The 19723-nt window shown below is 38.4% G+C and overlaps 1 protein-coding gene across 1 annotated transcript in view; it reads left to right on the plus strand.

Moving 5' to 3' along the window:
• Positions 1–19723, plus strand: part of LOC149082622 (protein jagged-1b-like) — a 124014-nt gene that overhangs the window by 92385 nt on the left and 11906 nt on the right. Inside the window, exons 2-7 of the mRNA XM_089235887.1 lie at positions 114–162; positions 6605–6859; positions 6978–7038; positions 18333–18466; positions 19374–19493; positions 19601–19714. Coding sequence (XP_089092013.1) covers positions 114–162; positions 6605–6859; positions 6978–7038; positions 18333–18466; positions 19374–19493; positions 19601–19714 — 733 coding nt within the window. The remainder of the gene's footprint in view (positions 1–113; positions 163–6604; positions 6860–6977; positions 7039–18332; positions 18467–19373; positions 19494–19600; positions 19715–19723) is intronic.

Below are 19723 nucleotides of genomic sequence, written 5' to 3' on the forward strand. Positions count from 1 at the left end.
ACTACTGTGTACTAGTCACAGTATTTGAATCAAAACTTAATGATGTCTTTCGTAATAAAAAGAGTGCGTGAATTATTATAAAATATTGAAGAACTTTTCCTCTATCTTTCCAGAAAACTTTCACGCTGCTTCTCGATGCCGTCGATAATGATCAAAGTACAGGTAAGTTAATTAATTTCAATAATATTTATGACTATCCACATTTATTAATTATTCATTAATCATTGACATTAGGACGTCTCAAAAGTTCTAAGCTTTTTTTTGGTTGGTAGTGGCATGTTTCTGCTGCTGATGTGTCAATATGGTAGGCAACTAAAATGAGCATTTTATAGCAACACAGTGATGTTGTGAAGTGCTCACCAATATGCATCCAGGTCCGTGATCCACGCATCAAAAATTTTCGATTTTACTCCTCCAAATTTCATTGAAGAATGAAAATACTGCTTCAAAAATTTGTTTTTCTATAAAAAAGTTCCTCTTTCTACAAAACTACCCCCTTAACATTTTGGAGCATAGTGTAACTGCTCCTTAAAAAATGATTTTTTGGGATCACATTGCAGTAAAAGCAGTACTATTATATATATATTACATATAAAGAAACATCATTGAACTGGAACTTTTCCTGTCACCTATCATATAAAGAACATAACATTCTTTGATTGAAATTGGTGGCTTTGATTTATATGTTGTAAAAGAATGACAGTATGATGTGAGTATGATAACTAAATATTTTAAAAGCACAATCATATTTATTTAATCACATTAAATATCACTCAGATTTTTAACAGCTATTGTTTGTGTAAGGGGAAATAATATCAGTAAAATCTCCGCTATAAAATTATATACAATAATACAATAAAATATTATGTTAAAAGATGGTATGTGGTTTGATTTTACTAATCTATTTTCCAAGCAACTATTAAAATTATAAAACAGTTGATAATTTAAAAAAATATTATTGTTTATACAATATTCAGTAATATCCGAATTATATTTTTTTTCTGTGACATTAATCAAAAACCAATCACCAAGTTCAATCGAAGAATGTCAAGTATTTTATATGATAGGTGCAGAAGCGGGTTCCAGTTCAATGATATTTTTTAATGAAGCCAGTGTTCACCAACACGTATAAAAATTTTCCATTTCATTCCTCGAAATTTCGTTCGAAATTATTTTCTTCAAATATTAGATGATTTTTTTCATAGTGTTATATTACTTAGCTGATAAAAAAAAAATACCCCTCTTTTTACAAATATGCCCCTTTCTTCAAAATTGATAAGAGAGCCTACACCTCTTGTGAAGGTTCTATTCAGGACCCTCTCAAAATCATGTGGTGCCTCCCCGTGTGTAACTGATGTTCTAGGGACCCTTAACTTTCCTGGTAGTAACAGCTTGCATATTTGCGTATAGAGTATCAAACAAATTCGTAAATACTTTAAAAATTCATGAAAGTGCAGAAATTTGTATACCATTATGTGCCCATGGGTTAAGATGTTCTCAATTAAATGGACAGCTCTGCTGAATTCTAAAAGTAGTCATATTTCACGTGAAAGCGTTATCTCTTCACAGGTCTCTGTGGCCCCTTCAAAACTTTTAATATGGCTGACCCTTGATTTTCACTAGTGGCTCCTTTAGAATATTCCAGGACCACAAGGGGGCCGTATGGACCCCAGATTGAGAACTACTAGAAGATAAGTTTCGGACTTGCAAAAAAAACGCTCAGAACTACCCAATTTTTTTAATAAAACTCTAAAAATCACACACATACTACCTTTTTTTTCTTCTACAATTATTATTTTGCGTAATAGAATTTTTTGCAATTACTATTACAAATTTAAATTCCTAATATAACTATGATTTCTCCATAAACTTATCCAATTGTTTTCAAGTCCAATAGAAAAACTAGCCGTTGTATCTGAAATATAAGATACTTCAATTCTTTTTTTTTTTGTAAATACCAAGCATGCATATACAATGCAAGGTCATTTAAAATTACTCGTAAAATTAATTTAAAAATCCTTAGTCTAATACAATAATTTATTTTCCTTTCAAGTCATTAATTTCTCCATCCTATCGTCATTTTGTATTGTATTTATCGTTGTACTTGCTGGAGACAAACACGTCTTTTATGTAATGAGTGAAATACCTGTATCATGATGTAGTACCTGGAATATTTCACGAAAAATGAAAAATGTTGCCACGCCCAAGTTACATTATTGTTTGCTTTCATTTATTGTTAGCCTTCGGTAAGTCAAAAAAAAAAATTATTGCGTGGAATAGAAAAACAATGCAATAACATTACCAAAAAATAATAATTGTAACAGGTATTTTGACCTCCAATTGACGTAACTTTGCACTAATTCTTTTGATTTTTATAATAGTTTTAGCTTTATGTATATTTATTTATTTATTTAGTTCAAATTAACAATCGATTGCGATTATTTTGGTATTCAGCAAAGAAATTATCGATATATGCGTATCTTATATGAGTTCAAACCCTGGCCCGTGGTCCAAAAAAAGGCCCTCTTAGTTATCTGATGTTCCCCGTGGCCTCAAACCTAATTTTATAAAAATTGACTAAACGTCGCATTTATAAATCACTTTAGTCATCCACCAGCAGTGCTGACCCGCAGAGTAGTTGCAGTGCAGTTAAACGGCCTGCTGCACATATTTCCTATATTACTCAAGTGAATCACGGCACACTTCCAGTGCAATTGAACGGCCTATAGCACATTAACCAGATTACTTGAGCGACCCGTTGAACATTTTCATATCAGTCAAGTGACTCACCGCACAGTACTAGATCATTCAAGTGATCCACGGGACATTTACAGGTGACTTAAATAACCCACGGTGCAGTTCCATATCATTTACGTGGCCCGTAGTGCAACAACAACAACGAACCGACCATGATCCCACTCCGTCCCCATAAGGGATATAACATGGTTGGTTATTCAGAAGAATATGGGTCATGGCGGGAAAAATCTGAGGACGTCCACAGGCCCCTGCCTCTCACTCCGAATGTGACCCGCGATGCAGTTGCACATCACTTGAGTGGCCCGAGGCACATTCCTAGATCACTCGAGTGTCCCGCAGCCACATTCCCAGATCACTTGAGTATCTCGCAGCACATTCCCAGACCACTTGAATGGCTTACGGCACATTCTCAGATCACTTGAGTAGGCCGCAACACATTCCCAGATCACTTGAGTGGTTCACAGCACATTCCAAGATCACTTGAGTAACCCGCGGTACACTTAAACATCACTCAAATGACCAGCGACACATTTCCTGATCACTTGAGTAGCTCGTGGCACATTTACAAACCAAAGAAGTGGCCCGCGCTCTTAAAAAAAGTTGAGCACCCTTGATGCTATCTAGTCAAAAGGCCTTATGATGCTGCTTTTTTTTTAGAAAATAATGGAAGATGATGGAAATAAGTAAAAAAAAAAGAGAAAAAAATCTACAAAATGGTGGAGAAATTCCTGAGCAGTAATGAGACTACGCCTTCTCTGTAGTAGAATCTGTAGATTGCGATATAGTTACACCAATTTCCATCTCGGTTCCTGCGTTCGACCTTTTAACCCCGCGAGGAACCACCCAGTGTTTTTTCGGCTTCTTTTCCTGTTATTTCTTCGTACATGGATTGGCGGAAGTTTTTCTTATAAATGTTTTCTTCTCATAAAAATTATTTCTTATGTATCGGAGTATTATTATTATTTTTTTTTCTTATTATTATTCTTTCCCACGTTAAGTATTTTTTTAGAGGAAAAACAAATTCATTAAAAAAATGAAAAATAAATAAAAAAGAAAAAAACGCCATACACCAATTGCTTTTAAAATTATACTAGTAGTTCTTTCTCTGAAGAATGCTCTTGAATGTGAACATCCTGAATAAGAATCGAGGACTCCGTTCAACATGATTCTTCACAAAAAGCATTAGAATCCCGCTACCCAGGGCTATCATGAACATCATTGGCTACTCAATGAAGACCCGACAAGATTGCCACAATTAATATTAGTTGCAACTAAATTTAATCATGGCATCTCTTGTGTAAAGACAGTCTTGCCCAAACGTGGGAGGGTTTTTTTTTTCTCACCTAATCCATGCAGTGTTTTTCTGAGAAAAAAAGATCATCTATTGGCTCAAAATCGGCTCTCGATCGATGTTGAACGTAGTTGAAACTTGACGGGTAGGCCAACGGGTCCTATTTGCAGGACTTCGAGCTCAAAGACCCTCTCTTCAAAAAGAGATCCTCAAAAATCATTGAAGATTTTCATTCAATTTTACTTTTTCCAATTTGGATATCTCACTTTATTTTTTATCCGAAATTTGATTCAGTGTTTAATCCCTGAAAGAAAATTTTTCACCGAAGTTATAAATAGGCCCTGAAATATGTGTACGTGTGGGCTCCGGACATCAAAACTCGTTAAGATTGCCCTTGTTGAACTGAATTATTAGGTCTGTAACCTAAACACATTGGGATACCCACTGTCATTGAATGTCCTTATTGGAAAATGTCATATTGCCACAAAATCTTAGATCAGGGCAAAACAAAATACAAAGTTTGCCGAATAAATTGAAATATGGGTTTGCATAAAATGTGACACCAAAAAGCCATCCTCCACAAAACTGACAACTCGCGTGTTCAGACATTTACCAATTTTTCTTTACACAACTAAAAATAAAATTATTTAATCTAAATGACTAAACTCTGGGGCAATGTCTATGGGATTTACCATCTCGGCCGAATTCACCATTATCATATGATCGACGACAACACCGTCTACTTCTGGGCGGTCTCCATATTTCGTCGGCTTATGTGAGATAAGTGTCCAATCCCAACGACAAGGAAACGAATCATATTGCCTCCTCTACCATCCCTGTCCATCTTCACTCACTTACTACTTCACACAAATGACAACAAGCCACTTTTTTTTCCCCTCAAAGAACGTTGTCCAAGGAAGCGCGATGGTTGGATATGAATAAGTGGATAACATGAACGGTGGTATATAATCCGACAACGTCGACCGTGGGGCAAGCCCTACGGCTCTTTTTCTAGGGCCACATAATCCTTTCTTCCTTTTTTTTTTTATTTCTTCAGTGAAGGAAGCCCTTGAAAACGGTTTTCCTATAAATCAGTGGTCTGTTGTTGCTGCTGCTGCTGCTACTTCTGCCGCTGCTGCCCCCACATGGCCAAGGAACCCTTGAACAAGGGGTCTACGAACCCGAGACAATAGCTGAAGAATTATTCATTAGAAGGGTATTTCAGGTTTCTTGGGTTTTCTTTTGCTACCGCAGGTTGGGCTGAAGGTTGGCTGGTTGGTTGGTTGGTTGGTTGGTTGTCTGGTAAGGGGCAAGATCAACTGAATGCGTACGCGTACACACACGTGGGGAAATTTGTTGTTGTTCGATGAGCTTTGACAGGTATAGAGGTATGAGGGGCAAGGATAGGGTCAAGTTGTTGTCTCTATGATCCTTTGGGAAAGGTGTGGTGGCTTGTGAGAAGATGGTGTATAGCACGAGAGAGAGAGAGTGTGAGAAGAAAGAAACACCGGTTGAAAGAGATTATTTGCTAAAGTTCTTTGACACTGATCGGCCCTTTGTATTATCTTCTTGAGTAAATATTGGTCATCGTCGTCATCATCATCCATTTTCAATTATAGAACAGCGTATGTGTGTGTGTGTTTTCTTGATCTTGTCAGCTTTGATCATCACCATCCTACCTGGTGTGATTTCTCTTTCCCTCTCTTCTAATAAGAGATCTATTGGATCGGCGGGGTACCCCGAAGGATACATATTTTATATGCTTCTCTTAGTCGTTAAAAGGGAATATTGGCATCTCGAATGTCCGTGATTCCTAATTGTCAATTAGATTGCATTGTTTATTTTTCAAGAACTAATTATTTTGATATAAAACAAAAAACAAAGCTCTTGGCATTTTTGAGCATCAGGAAGAGAAAGATTTTTCTTTTGAATGGTTGGTAAATCCGATCTTAGAAGTGCCCCCCCCCCTCACCCCAACAGCATCAAGCGCATTTTGCCGAAGTGCCTCCACTCATCTATGAAAGTTTCTTGCTCTAAAAAGAGTCCATGGACGCTTACCGCATTCGCAAAGGATTTCCTAAGAAGAAGGGGAGGGTAAACAGGCACTGAAGCTGAAGGGGTCAGAATTGCTCCTCCACGACATAACTAGGCCGCATTTTGCTCGAGTGGCCAGAGTAGGATACCATACAACGACTTGGGAGATGATGTGTCATCCACCGCACCAATTGAACTTTACGCCAACAGACTGTCACCTGTTCCATTTTCAGGACAACCAAGTTCGCGCGAAATCCTTCGTAAATGAGTCAGACTTGTAGCAAGCAACTTTGAGAACTGATTAACGGTATGTAACATTTGCCGTACATCGTTTTGCTTTTGACACTCAGAAACAGCAAGAACTTTCTTTTTGGTTACCTTATACGAGTTTATATGTATATATTAAAACATTTCCCAGATAATTAAATGACTGATAATTGAAAACTGTTAATGTTCATAAATGAATTTTTCCCGTTCACTTGCTCGGTGACATTTCACCATTTTATTTTTTTCCTTCTACAGGTGTCGAAAGGATCATAGAAAGACATATCTTCTCTGGTCTCCAGATGCCAGGTCCAAGCTGGCAGAACCTAAGGCATCGCGGACGTGCGGCCCGCATCAGTTATCGGATACGGGTGCTGTGCGAGCCTCACTATTACGACTGGACTTGCGCCAAGTTCTGTCGGCCAAGAAACGACAGGTTCGGACATTTCGACTGCAACGAACAGGGCGAGAAAGTCTGTCTGGACGGATGGAACGGGACGAACTGCGAGACTGGTACGTGCACGACGTCTATCGTGCTTCGATTCCATACCATTTAGATTATAACTCTGTCCAAAATAACTTTTTTTTATGTACCCCTAGTAAAATCGATGTCTTAAATATTTTCTTTCAGCTGTATGCAAGCCAGGATGTCATCCGGATCACGGTTACTGTACAGTTCCCGGCGAATGCACGTAAGTGTAGCAAGTCATGCTTTTATTAAACTAATCAATGATTAATTAGGGATTTTAAAAACAAATTCAAGTGTATATCGGATTTTTGAAATTGAACGAAAAGGCACTTTTCACATAAGGGCTAAGAGATGAAAAGTGAGCCTTTGAAGTCGTTATGACGGCTCTGATTAGGATTACCACTTTTCGGTGTGTATCTACCCCCCCCCCCCTCCCCATTCCCATATTAGATTGTAACTTACAGAGAATTCAGAATTACAGAGTTGAATATTAAAGGTTCACGGGCTACGGGTTGGATATGTATGTTCTAAAGGGCCGCAAAACTGCTTCCGCATGAGATTTTATAAAGTGATAATTGTGATGCCCGGCCCTTGGTTATGCCCTAGAAAAATAACCAATGAGTTAATCAATATATACTCATATTTTTTCTTGGAATATTTCATGTTGAGGTATTTTTGGGTGAGGCCATGGCACCATATTTTACTACGTTGTGAACTACATTAATTTACGTGACGTATTTCAACCGGCGCGAAGGGTTTGATTAAAATCATTCACCACATACATTTTTATCAGGGCGTTGTGTGCCTTCTTGGGGCCCCGGGGGCAGATTTTTCCTTGGGGTCCCTCATGAAAGGGTTATTATTATTCAAAACAAGTGTGTACTTTTGTTGGGTCCCCATTCGTCTCCAGGCCCTGGCGCAGTGCCCCAGTTGACCCAACCTAGTTAAGACCATGATTTTTACTCGGCTTTAATTGCTCAAAAGAGTCATAGTTCAAAATTTTTATCAACTTATAGATGGTTCTTATAGATGGCAACTTATATGTGGTTCAAAAAAACTAGTCTTACATCTTCAAACAGATAGACAGTCCCACCCTCTTTCCCCCCTCTAGGTTTTTTATGCGGAGGTCCTCTATCAAGACTTTTAACGGGACCCTAAATCGACTTCCTAAATTTAAAGTGTGATAAAACTGAATTCAAAAATCATCCACTTTTAGACCTGCCATCCATGGGTAAGCTGTAAAGACAGATATTACAGAGAGGCGCAAATATTTTTGAACCAGGTCTTAAAATCCCCAAGCAAGTCCTAGTTATTTCATGTAGTATAATCTCGAACAAAAAATCTTTCAGTCGAGTTCATCATCACCAACAAGAGAGAGAGAGAGAGAGAGCCCTCTAGTGACGCATTCTGAGCATGAAAAACAATATATCGTGATGGCATCCCAAGTCACGACATGATGAGCCGAGTCATCCGCTGATTGGGTTCGTGCGAATCGTGAAAATATTCTTCTACGAGTCCATAATGGACTAACTCATGAAAAGACGTCATAGGAATAATATTGCAGAGAAAAAAAAAAGAGGATTATACACAATATTTGTATTTTCTTCTTTCAGAAAAAAATTACGACCGACAAAAAAAAAACACATACTTGTATTTTCTTTTATATTATTATTAGCGGTATTGTGTATGTTTGATGCGACCTTTTCCTTCGAAATGGAATAATGATAATAATAACGATAATAATAATAAAATAGAAATAAGAAAAAGTCAATCACGTTACCAATTTATCTTAACACGCTTCCGGTTTCTTTGAACAGGAGGCCAAAATAAAAACTCTTTATTTTTCTGTCCGTCTAAAGTATGATGATGATTAGTACGCCCTGGTCATGATGTGTGTGTGTGTTGTGCGTTATGTTGCCCACACCGAAGGAGCGATTGAGATCATCTCACAAGAGTCAGTGCGTTGACCCGTTGAGACCTTTACTTTGGGAACCAGTAAATTGAAGAAAGAACGGAGAAGAAGAAGAAAAAAAAAAAGAACCCCTTTTAAATGTTAAATGACCGTGTATTACTGAATGAAAGGGACCGTTACAGATTTAGATCGATGGAAATTGCCCTTGATATGATTGAAACGGATTTTTTCGATTATTCTATGAGAATCGATAGATCGATCAAGAGGGGTCTGGGATAATTTGTCGTCAAACTTCGAATTTATTCGTGTTTGTGGAAGAAATGACCTAATGACCATGATTCACGATTGACAAATTTAAACTGATTGAATCGTTCTTATGATATACTTGCTTAATTCAGAACTGTTTATCAAATAACGGAACAGAAGAGCGACGTATAAATAGGCGAGTTCGTCACGCTGATATCTTCCAGAACAGCGGTTCTCAAATGAAAGGTACCTGGACCTCCAGGAGCCGCGGTCTTTCTACTGGGTGTTCACAGTCCAATTGCAGAATTATATAAAAAAAATTAATGCTGAGTTGAAAAAAATAAATTACTAAAAAGAAAAGTTTGATTAAGTTAACACCCAAAAGTATCGCTGCAACGTTGATAGACTGCAGCAGTAATATTGTTATGATTTCACAGAAGTTGTATTTGTGGTGACAGCTCTCGATAGGAGTATGAAACTTTGTTTTAGTTCCTTTGCAGTCCGATAGATGTCCATCATAGTTACTAGTACTCGATAGAATGTCCTCCACCGTTCGAGAACATCCTCGCTGATAGATGGCTGTAGCTTCTGCTGCTATATATGACAGACACCAAGATTTTCGGAAGTCCACGAATAAAAGTGGAGGTCCGTGGCAGACACCAAGTTTTCTAGAGGGGTCAACAACCAAAAGTATTTGAAAACCACTGTGTTCCAGATCAGTGTTTCTTGACCGTTTCTTACCCATGGCCTCCTCCCCAATTATTTCCTCCTGCCTCCAGGTCTTATCCTGGTCCCCCCCCCCACCCTCGTCCAGGAGCGAGAATCTTTCTACTGATTAAGTTGATTTTTTTCAGTAAGTTTATAGGAAACAAAAATTTTATAAATAATGTTGGTGGCTTCCTTCATGTCCTTGTTCTATGCTGGACTGCCTTCACATCATAGAATCAGCGAAGAAATTCAAGTTGGCTTGAAGTAACAGCTTACATTTTTACTTACTTTCTAAAAGCATAGAAACAGATCATGTAAACCCCCTTCCCCCGCAACATGAACATGAGGCCCTCGGATCATGCCTGAACGGTCCCATACGTCAAGGTGGGCCATAGTTCTTTCTGTGAGCAGCGAGATTCTAATAGTATAGTCGCACTTACTCCCTAACATGTATCATTTGAAACTTCCATTTCTTCGCTTTCTGTGACTTCCTTGACAACCTGTTATGTCTTCCCTTCCACTTTATTTTCGCCCGTGGCTTCCTAAGAGTATCCCAGGACCGCAATACCTCCGGGCTAGATACCCTGTTGTATGCGCCCTGCGTGTGTACAGATAACTCTAATTCAGGTCAATCCAAGGATATTTCATTTACTATGGTAGCAAAGGTAAGGGCCTACAGACCAAAGATTATAGAGCAGCCCGGTAGAGACCAAAAACACATAACACCAAAGAATTTTTATGCAAAATGTATTTTGCAAATGGCTTTTTTAAATTAAATAGCTAATAAAGTTACAGATTGATAAACTAAATTTTATGACCTCTACCCATTCTACCTGCAATCTTCGCGATTCGTGCGTCATCAAATGTTTCAACCAAAACTTGTCTATAGCGTATTCGATGAGCCGTGTTACAGGACGTAGGCCTATACGGAATAATTTTATAAAGGATGTCAATTTTCAACACGTTATAATTCTCCAATCGCAATTCCAATCTGAGTCTTTACGGGCTTTATATCCAAATTGGCACTATTATCAAGTCCATCTCTTCTCAAACGGAGAAGAAAATGATCTGTAACGGACCACGATACCGGTCCACATGTCCTCCATTTCACGGTATTAATGGATTCGAAGATAATCCACGGCGGTGAAATTGTTTGACCGCTGACCCTATGACAGAACTGCTCATCCATAGACAAAAAAAAAAAATAAATAAATAAGAGAGAGTGTGCATGAAACACCGAAAAGCCTAATCTGCCACCTTGCGTCTCGATACGCACGTACACGCACGAATGTACAACACATGTGTGGCGACTGATAGGAATCTCTCAAGACATCATGGATGGATTCGATCGCGCGCGCGCGTTGTGGTGCTTTCTCTCTCTCTCTCTCTATCAGTGTCTTGAAATCCGGTCAAGATATTCTTCTATAAAAAGTCAAGAAACCCACTAAACTAGAATCCAAAAAGTCGTCAGTCACACTCAAATGCTTATACGCAACATCCCGAACAGAGAAAGGCCTACATCGAGAGTTTGTGCAAATTATATCATAGGCAATGATGCGTCTGAAAAGGAAACACAGTTCATATTTTTTTTTTGGTCACCCGACATAAAAAGAGACACCGTGACGAGGTAGAAAATGCAGAACAAGAAGTCGTATGGAAAATAGGAGGTTTCTTTACCATCATCTCGACCTTGAAGATGGCACGACATCCAGTTCATACCTCATCTTCATACGAGAAATCGTGTCATTTTTGCAATCGCATCGACACAGTCCGATAAGCTATACTGACCATATGCATATCATTGTTATTGAGGCCGGATGCCACGCTGGTCATCCGAGTCAAGGTTACGAACCCCCACCTAGCGATGAAAATGGATTTATTTACGTTTTTTTTACTGCTTTCTAACGTGGGTTTTTTCTTTTCCCACGGGAATTATAACCGCCATGTTTTATATGAAGATTGTGTGCCGCTACAATGCTCATCTCAATGCTTCAGAAATTGCCCAAGAATGGCACGTGACACTATTAGCAATCATTAGACCTTATCTGATTATTACTGGATGCAATTTCGTTAAAATACTGGAGCAGTTCTGTAAAGATTCGACATCCAAGAAAATATTTTTAGCAATTTACGGAGTCCTCTTTGGTACATAATACAGTCGAAATCGATTACAACTTAGTTGTAACGACGCCACGGCTATGACGTCAATTATTGGCACTCCGAAAGAGAATGATGTCAATGAGCCTTGCTTATAACACCGATGGAAACCAACGACCTCGGATATAAAGACAATTCTGCTATGGCGTTTTCCTTAGAAATTCTTTGAACCAGCGTTCATCATATTAAGGCACGGGTTCTTAAACTTTTGTGTTCCACGGACCCCTTGTACCAACAACAACAGCAAACAGCAGACCTATTTTATCAACAAAAAAGGCCACCAATAAAATGAACGTCATAGAACCCCCTCGTATATCAATACAATGTGGGCCGCAGACCCCTTATTCAAATGAAAACCACAGACCTCTTGCACCAAAAAACATGAATGACACAAACACTTTGTATCAATAAAATGATTGTATCACTGAAATGAACACCGTGGACCCCGTGTACCAATTAATGAAAAGACCACGGACCTTTTTCCAAAATACCATTCAGTATATACTAGAAAAATCAATGATTTAATTTTCTCACACATCGAAGCTCACGGACTCCCCAAAGATTTCCCAAGGACCTCGAATTTAATTGCATCTGAAAATATTTTTCGTACTTAAGACGACCTGTAAACGTCAACCTTGGTTATAACGGCAAAGTTTTTCACATGAAATCTTCGATGTAGGTACAACCGAATTTTCGGCTTTCCCCTTTTAGGGGTAAATCAAGATTCTCCTTAACGGGAGGAGGACTCGAATCTAGTTAAAACTAGGTCCTTAAAATGACTGAAATTCCAAGATCTTTTCTTGTGCACGATTGGGATCACGACTATTAATGTTTTTTAACTGCCGGGCATGCCAGAAATCTCGCGGGTCATTTGTAGGTAAACGGCTCACAAGAACATAAAGGAATTCCTCTCGGCTATTAGTGCACGCGAACATTACATGGCGAATTAGGTTGATGGTCGTATAACATCATAAAAATAGGAAGCCATGTCACAAGTCAAGAAAAACGATTTTTATCTCTCTCTCTCTCTCATAGTGATCTCTATCTCCATTCTGATGCTTAACAAGCCATCTATAGCCTTTTCTGTGTATGTGTTAGGCGCAGGAGGTTTTTTGTAGAAGAAAGATCGAAAACTATGCATGAAAGGTACACAGCAGCAGCGGGAAAGGAAGTGAGAAGAAACAAGTCTGGGGTCTTCTTGGATGCCTAGGGGCCCTACTGAAGAAATACCACCGGGGCCCACCCAGAAGCAATTCTAGCCGAAGTCCGGAAGCCTATCTCCATTAAACCGCTGCGTCTCCCGTGGCGGAGGCCATAACTTCCGAAGATGATTCTACTAACTCCTCTGCAGGAGAGATGTGCACATTCTTTTATTATTATTATTTGGTGGATGCTGTGTGTGTGCGTGTTCTCGGCTATTCTTTGAGAAACGGTTCTCTCGTAATTCAGCGCGAGTTATAATTGCTATTCGTATATTATAATGAATTAGTTGATGAAGGCATGACGTAATGAACGTATGACGAGTCTATATTAGTTGGGATTTCCATTATAAGTGGAGCCTCTTATTGTGCGTCGAATTCCGGTAGTGACGCAGAAATTTTTCTTTGGCTGAACGGCAAAACTGCAAGTGCCATGACTTCAAAAAGAAAGACCATGGAACTCGCCCCCCCCCCCTGCCTGGTCAATAAAATAAAAGTGACGGCCCCTTTACAAAATAATATTCAGTCAGTACATACAAATGTAAAAACAATGAGTTGATTGTTTTCTTACAGACGCTAACGGACCCCCGTGAAATCTCTTCATGGACCCTTAGTTGAGCACCTCTACTCCAGTGGTTCTCAAACTTTTTCACCCCGTGGCTCCTTTGGCCTTATTATCGTTTATCCGAGGGCTCCCCAGAATAGTCTAGAAAAGAATCACTTGAATAGGTTCAAATCACTTGTCTAACTACTGGTGACGCCCCTAGGAGAAACGATGCAAACTTTGAGAACCACTACCCTACTCTATAGGATGATTCTGTCTAATTGAAACCCAGACATATCAGTGATGGCTATCGATCCAATGCATCTACCCAGAGACGGATTTAACGGAGGGTGCACCGGGCGCGTGCCCGGGACCCCGACTTCTGAAGGGGGCCACGAAAAACCCAAACTTTATATTTTTTTTTCTGATTCAAGGGGCCCAATATTTTCTTTTGCGCCCGGAGCCTCAACCGACTATAATCCGCCACTGCATCTACCAACAACAGTAAAAAAAATTAAATCAATCGTAGGCATTCGCAGGGAAGAGATAGTGCCGCCACCCCCTCCCCTCCCACAACAAACGTCCAAAAATATATAATTTTTATAAAAAGAGTTAAAAAATATCCAAAGAAAATATCTTTATATGCTCTATTTTGCAATTTCTGCTAATTCAGAATACTTTTTGAATGTTAGTAACTCAATATCTCTGGAAGAGATTCCCTGTGCCTCAAAACCCACTGTTTAGCCTCCACCCTCGTCTCTTTGCAACGATTGCTTCAGCGTTCATAATGTCACAATCATGATTGATTCACGTCATACGTAACAGAACCGAAGAGCTTTTATGGAAAGATATACGTTTTTTTGTGTATGTTTTGGCAAGTCTTTACAGAATCTTGTGAAGTGAGATTGGGTGTAGTAGAACAGAGTCGTCTTAATACTGTTATGGGCCCTCAGTTAAAAAGATATTCTTTGCCCCGTACCTGCAACCAATTTACATAAATCATAGTGCTTTAGATCTCTTTATCATTATGCCTCCTATGTACTTGATGGCCACACGATGCGCCCTAATGGACACACGAGTCAAGAAGGCCCTGGTGGAAGACATCAATACGTCTGAATAGACTCTATCTATCCGAACCACTCTCACGAGTTTCGAAAGTTTTCACACGTAAGTGTGTAGTGTATGTTAAGGTGAATGTGATAAATCAGTTATTAATACAATAACCAACCGGTTACTGTGTATATTTACCAATTTTCTTAGTAAGTTTGATAAATTTATCACTGTTTCCAGTGAATATGCATAATACTCACGAGCGTCGTTGTTAAATTTGATAAATATAAAAACTCCGAATGTGAGTCTAGTATATGGGATGAATATAGTTGTACCCCGATATAATGATGGCAATTTTACGATTGCTCCCCGATATAATGATACACTACATGTATGAATCATCGTGTATGGTATATCATATAGTACAATTTATCATGTTTGCCAACGACGCGACGCTTGGGTATTATGCGTAATCGCCGGTAAAAGTGATAATTTTTTTAGCACTTTTTAAATTTACCAAGAACGCTTGGGTAGCTACTATGCATATTCACAGGTAAAAGTGATTAATTTAGAGAAATTTATCAACTACCAAAATGCTTGGCGATTATGTATAACAACCGGATTTATCACATTTACAGCACCATATACACATTTATAAAACCGGCATTCGTCTGTAGCACCGAAGGCTATACAAGAAAACTCATTACAGCGTTCCCAAAGGTAGACAGGAACGCGAAAGCAAAGTGTTTGGTCTGGGAATCGGTCAGGAAAGTTTTTGAGTCTTGGTCAGGGAAATGATCAACCATGTTTCGCTGGGAACCCTGCATTAGTTGGACGAGTCACAAGACAGTGATCCATGCACTAGATACATCAACGCCTCAAATACTGACAGCGCGAACAGTGGCTAATAAACCGGTCATAATTGTCTAAACATTGCCTTTTTTCGTCACTTATCACCACATTAAACTGTCTGTTCATAATCATGTTCCGAACACCATTCGAAATAAACATCGGATTCTTCAGGAATGAAAGTGTTGATAGAAAAATGGATTTTGTTAAGTTCTAGTGTCGGTTCCGCACACGTTTCATCGTTTGTATCATTTTCTTCGTTTTTGATATCAAAGTCTTCTTCTTCTTCTCACTCTCGGCATCTTTATGGGGCCTCTTATTCTCTCGTCTAGGCGTAACAAAAAAAAAATTAAGAAGAAGCAGCATTCGGTAGCCACATATCATGGATGAGTGAAATCGTCAGCCATGACGTAATAAGGCAACCACGAAATGAAAAAAAAAATAAGTATCAGAACCGGATCTCTTCATATCACTCTCTTTCCGCTGTATATACACACATTTCTTTTCGTTTTTCATTTAGTTTTAGACCACCAAATGTGTCTTTTGCCGCCATTATATATATATATATAGTATGAGAAGAAGAAATGTCAAGGGAATAGTTGAACAACTTTCTTCATCATCCTCGTGTGTGTGTACGCTCGCTCGTCCTACGACTTTGAGATCGGTTACGTAATTGTTCAACCAACGGGGCAGGGCAGATTCTCTTGTTAATGCGTTCTTATTCAGTCCTGGCAGAGAGGCATTTATATAAAGATTATCCCTAGAACTTGACTTGTGCTTCCGAGCAGGTCCGGCATTTTATCATCGGCCTACTCAGATTTTACACCGATGTCGACTCCTCTTAAATCCATCCGTCAGCATTAATTTTATCATAAGAATCGGACAGACGCGACTTGAAGCGTCGAGCGTTCACTTTGATCGTCATTGATTGAAGAAAAATGTAAAAATTATCAAATGTGAATTTTTTTTATATAATTAAGATACATTCTCGTGCATCAAATTACGTATATGGATCAGAAATAATTTACATTATACTGAGTGATATAATACAAAATATATCACTCAGTGGAGTTTTCGGAGGGCCTTCGAATTATTGAATTATACGCACATACAAGAGTTTAATTAGGCTCTAGACCAAGAACTGCTTAAGAAGGTCTTGTGCCTTCAGAACTCCCCGAAATATCTGATATTTCTATGTCATTTTTAATGACATTGTCATTGAAAATTGGAAATCCCTGCTTCATATTACATGGATAAATTCCATGTGTAGTCCGTATCATTCAGTCTCATACTATAGCATTCATATTGATCCAATCTCTGACATGAGTGCACCAGCAGAGCCCGATTTCAGCATGGACAATATGGGCATTTGCCGAGGGGCCCCATGTTTCATGGGGGCCCTAAGTATATGATAGTATATATTTTGCTCAAATTTTTATAAATTTTACTTGGTAAAATTTTGGAAAATATCAAAGAATTTTCCCCAAATCACATCATACTACTGTATTTCCAGTGTCCGTTATTAGCAAACCCTATTAAATATCAGTTTAATACTATACCAATCAGTACAATGCACTTATTGCAGTATTAACATTTGACATCTTTTTGACCGTAAAATAATTTATGAAACGATGACAAGAAAGTTTTCATGTTTGATCAACATGGAATCCTCAAATCATCATGAAGATTCTGTATATTTGCAATGCTAAACTTTATGCATCTGATCTTGCAAACACATTATTCATAAGATTTTGGTGACATTATCAATGATTTCGCTGGTATGAGAGTGCGAAAAAGGAACTTATTGTAAAGTGCTTTTTTGTAAAATTCTGCACTTATTGTAAAATGCCCTAATGTAAAATTCTCCATATTTCATGTAGAATTTTGCATTACATTTCTCATTTAAAATAGTGCATATCCCTTTTGTGTGTGTGAGCGCGCGCGCGCGTACACTGTATTTGCTGATGAACCTCTTCGATCCCAGTCGAGTTAGCTCCAAATACCTCGTTCGCCCAGAGCCCTCATTAGGTCAAAGTCGGGCCCTGTGTACCAACTTTTAAGCTTGATGACCATATATTTCTTTCAGGGATTTTTGTGGACCGTGTACGACCTATATTATTTTTTGAGGACCACATTAATGAAAAATATTGTAATTACTCGTTCTCTAAATTGCCCTGTAGACCGTGAAAATTCTCGCGAGAGCCAAATCACCTCGGGGAAAGGCGTCTGTGCGCTGCTGGTCATGAACCTGGAAAAAAAACAATAATATTATACAGGCTTGTAATCATTTCCTCACGCTTACATGCGAACAAGCTTCAGCTCACCTCGATCCTGTGTATCGTTTCAAGTCATTAACGTTAACCGCTTCCCTCGCAAAGGCGAGTTATCTCGTCCTAGGGTTGATATACTCACATACCTCCCTCTATTCTTTCTGTCCCTTCATCATGGCCACATTTCATTGGTAACCCTATAAATGGAAATTGATTTTTCCCCTTTTATCCCTCCATCGCTCTCTTCTCTGGCCTTAGCGATATGCAAATAATTTTCCTGAAGTGAAAATCATGTAAGAAACGAGAAGCTGTTGGACGAGATAAGAGATATATAGGGAAAAGGTGGTGTATGTGGTTATAAGGAACTCATCTTTTTTTTTTTTCTCGTTCAGTTCAGAAATTTATAAAAGCTACCAGTTTCAGAGATACATCAATGGAACTTCAATTACATATTGTTCCTTCTTTTTTTATTCATGAAATCTTGTGAGTAAAGGGGTTAATCACCATCAATAATGATCTATGGGTGTCTAGTACCACCTCGATCGGCTCACGTGTTTATTTTATTTTATTTTTAATTTCCAGGTGCCGGTCTGGTTGGAAATCCGAGCTCTGTGACCAGTGCATGCCTTATCCTGGATGCAAACACGGCTATTGCAACGGTTCGCCTTGGCAGTGCATTTGTGATATAAACTGGGGCGGCATTCTTTGTGATAGAGGTGAGTCCGGTCATGAATTAAATTCACTTACAGTCGACCCCGCTTAATCGGATATCAACGATTCTAGAGCACACAACATCCGATCGAGCTGGAAACAATTCAATTGTCGTTTTACAACGTTAGTATAGTTAGCATATTGAAAATGATGAAAGAATCAATATTATTAAAGCTTCTCGAATAAATCAAACATCAAAAAATAAATGAAAATTATATTTCATCTCAAAAACCAAGATTTTTTACTTTTCATTAAGAAAGTTAGCGTCCTCTATTGGTTCAACGGGGAACAAAAGTAAAATGATAAAATGTGCATATTGAAGATAGCTTGAATACTTGGAGACCAAATGTATTTATCTTAACTTATTAAGATCATTTTTATTAATTCCAAATGTTTCATTCAATGAAAAAATTATGCATATAGCGGTTGATGTGTATTTGCAGTTGAAGTATGAAGCGTAATATGCATAAACATAAGATTAACTTAATATGTAAAATAGTTATATCACATCTATAGTAATATGTATTCAATTGCGCGCTGGGGGGTGGGGGATCGTTGAAATTTCCCATATTAAGCGGGGAACTTTAACATTGACTGTATAGGAGAAATTTTGGTGCCGGAAAAATTTTGGTGCCTCTTATCTTAGAGGAGGTATAGGAGTACTCCTATACCTCCTCTAAGGATTTTTTTTCGTTTAAGCTGGTTATCCGTTTACACGTTATCCATTTAAACGGGCTGAGACTGGAATATAGGAGTACTCCTATACCTTATTTGTATATAAAAGGATTTTTTCCGTTTAAGTGGGTTATCCGTTTGTACGTTATCCATTTAAACGGGATGAGACTGTATCTTTACGCATTCGCACAAAAATCGAATCCTTTTTTTTTAATGTTTATTTTTTCCCATGTATAGATCTCAACTACTGTGGTACTCATGAGCCATGCCAGAATGGTGGCACATGTATAAATACAGCTCCTGATCAATACTCCTGCCAGTGTCCCGAAGGATTTTCTGGAAATAACTGTGATATTGGTAATTTTGATCTTCTTTACTTACCTTTATTATTATTTCTTTTTAGTTTCATGAATTAACTAGTAGTTATATTAAGTCACTGATACTGAACCGTCATGTTTTCGCAGCTGACAACCCTTGTGCAGCATCCCCTTGCCTAAACCGAGGCGTATGTTCGGAAATCAATTCAACTTATAGCTGTACTTGTCTTCCTGGATGGACCGGAAATAGGTGCCAACTAAGTAAGTTGG

This window comes from Pholcus phalangioides, unplaced genomic scaffold, assembly GCF_987345545.1.
Source record: "Pholcus phalangioides strain wild (caught in Gottingen) unplaced genomic scaffold, Ppha-v1.0 ptg000009l_1, whole genome shotgun sequence".
NCBI classification, from domain to species: Eukaryota; Metazoa; Arthropoda; class Arachnida; order Araneae; family Pholcidae; genus Pholcus; species Pholcus phalangioides.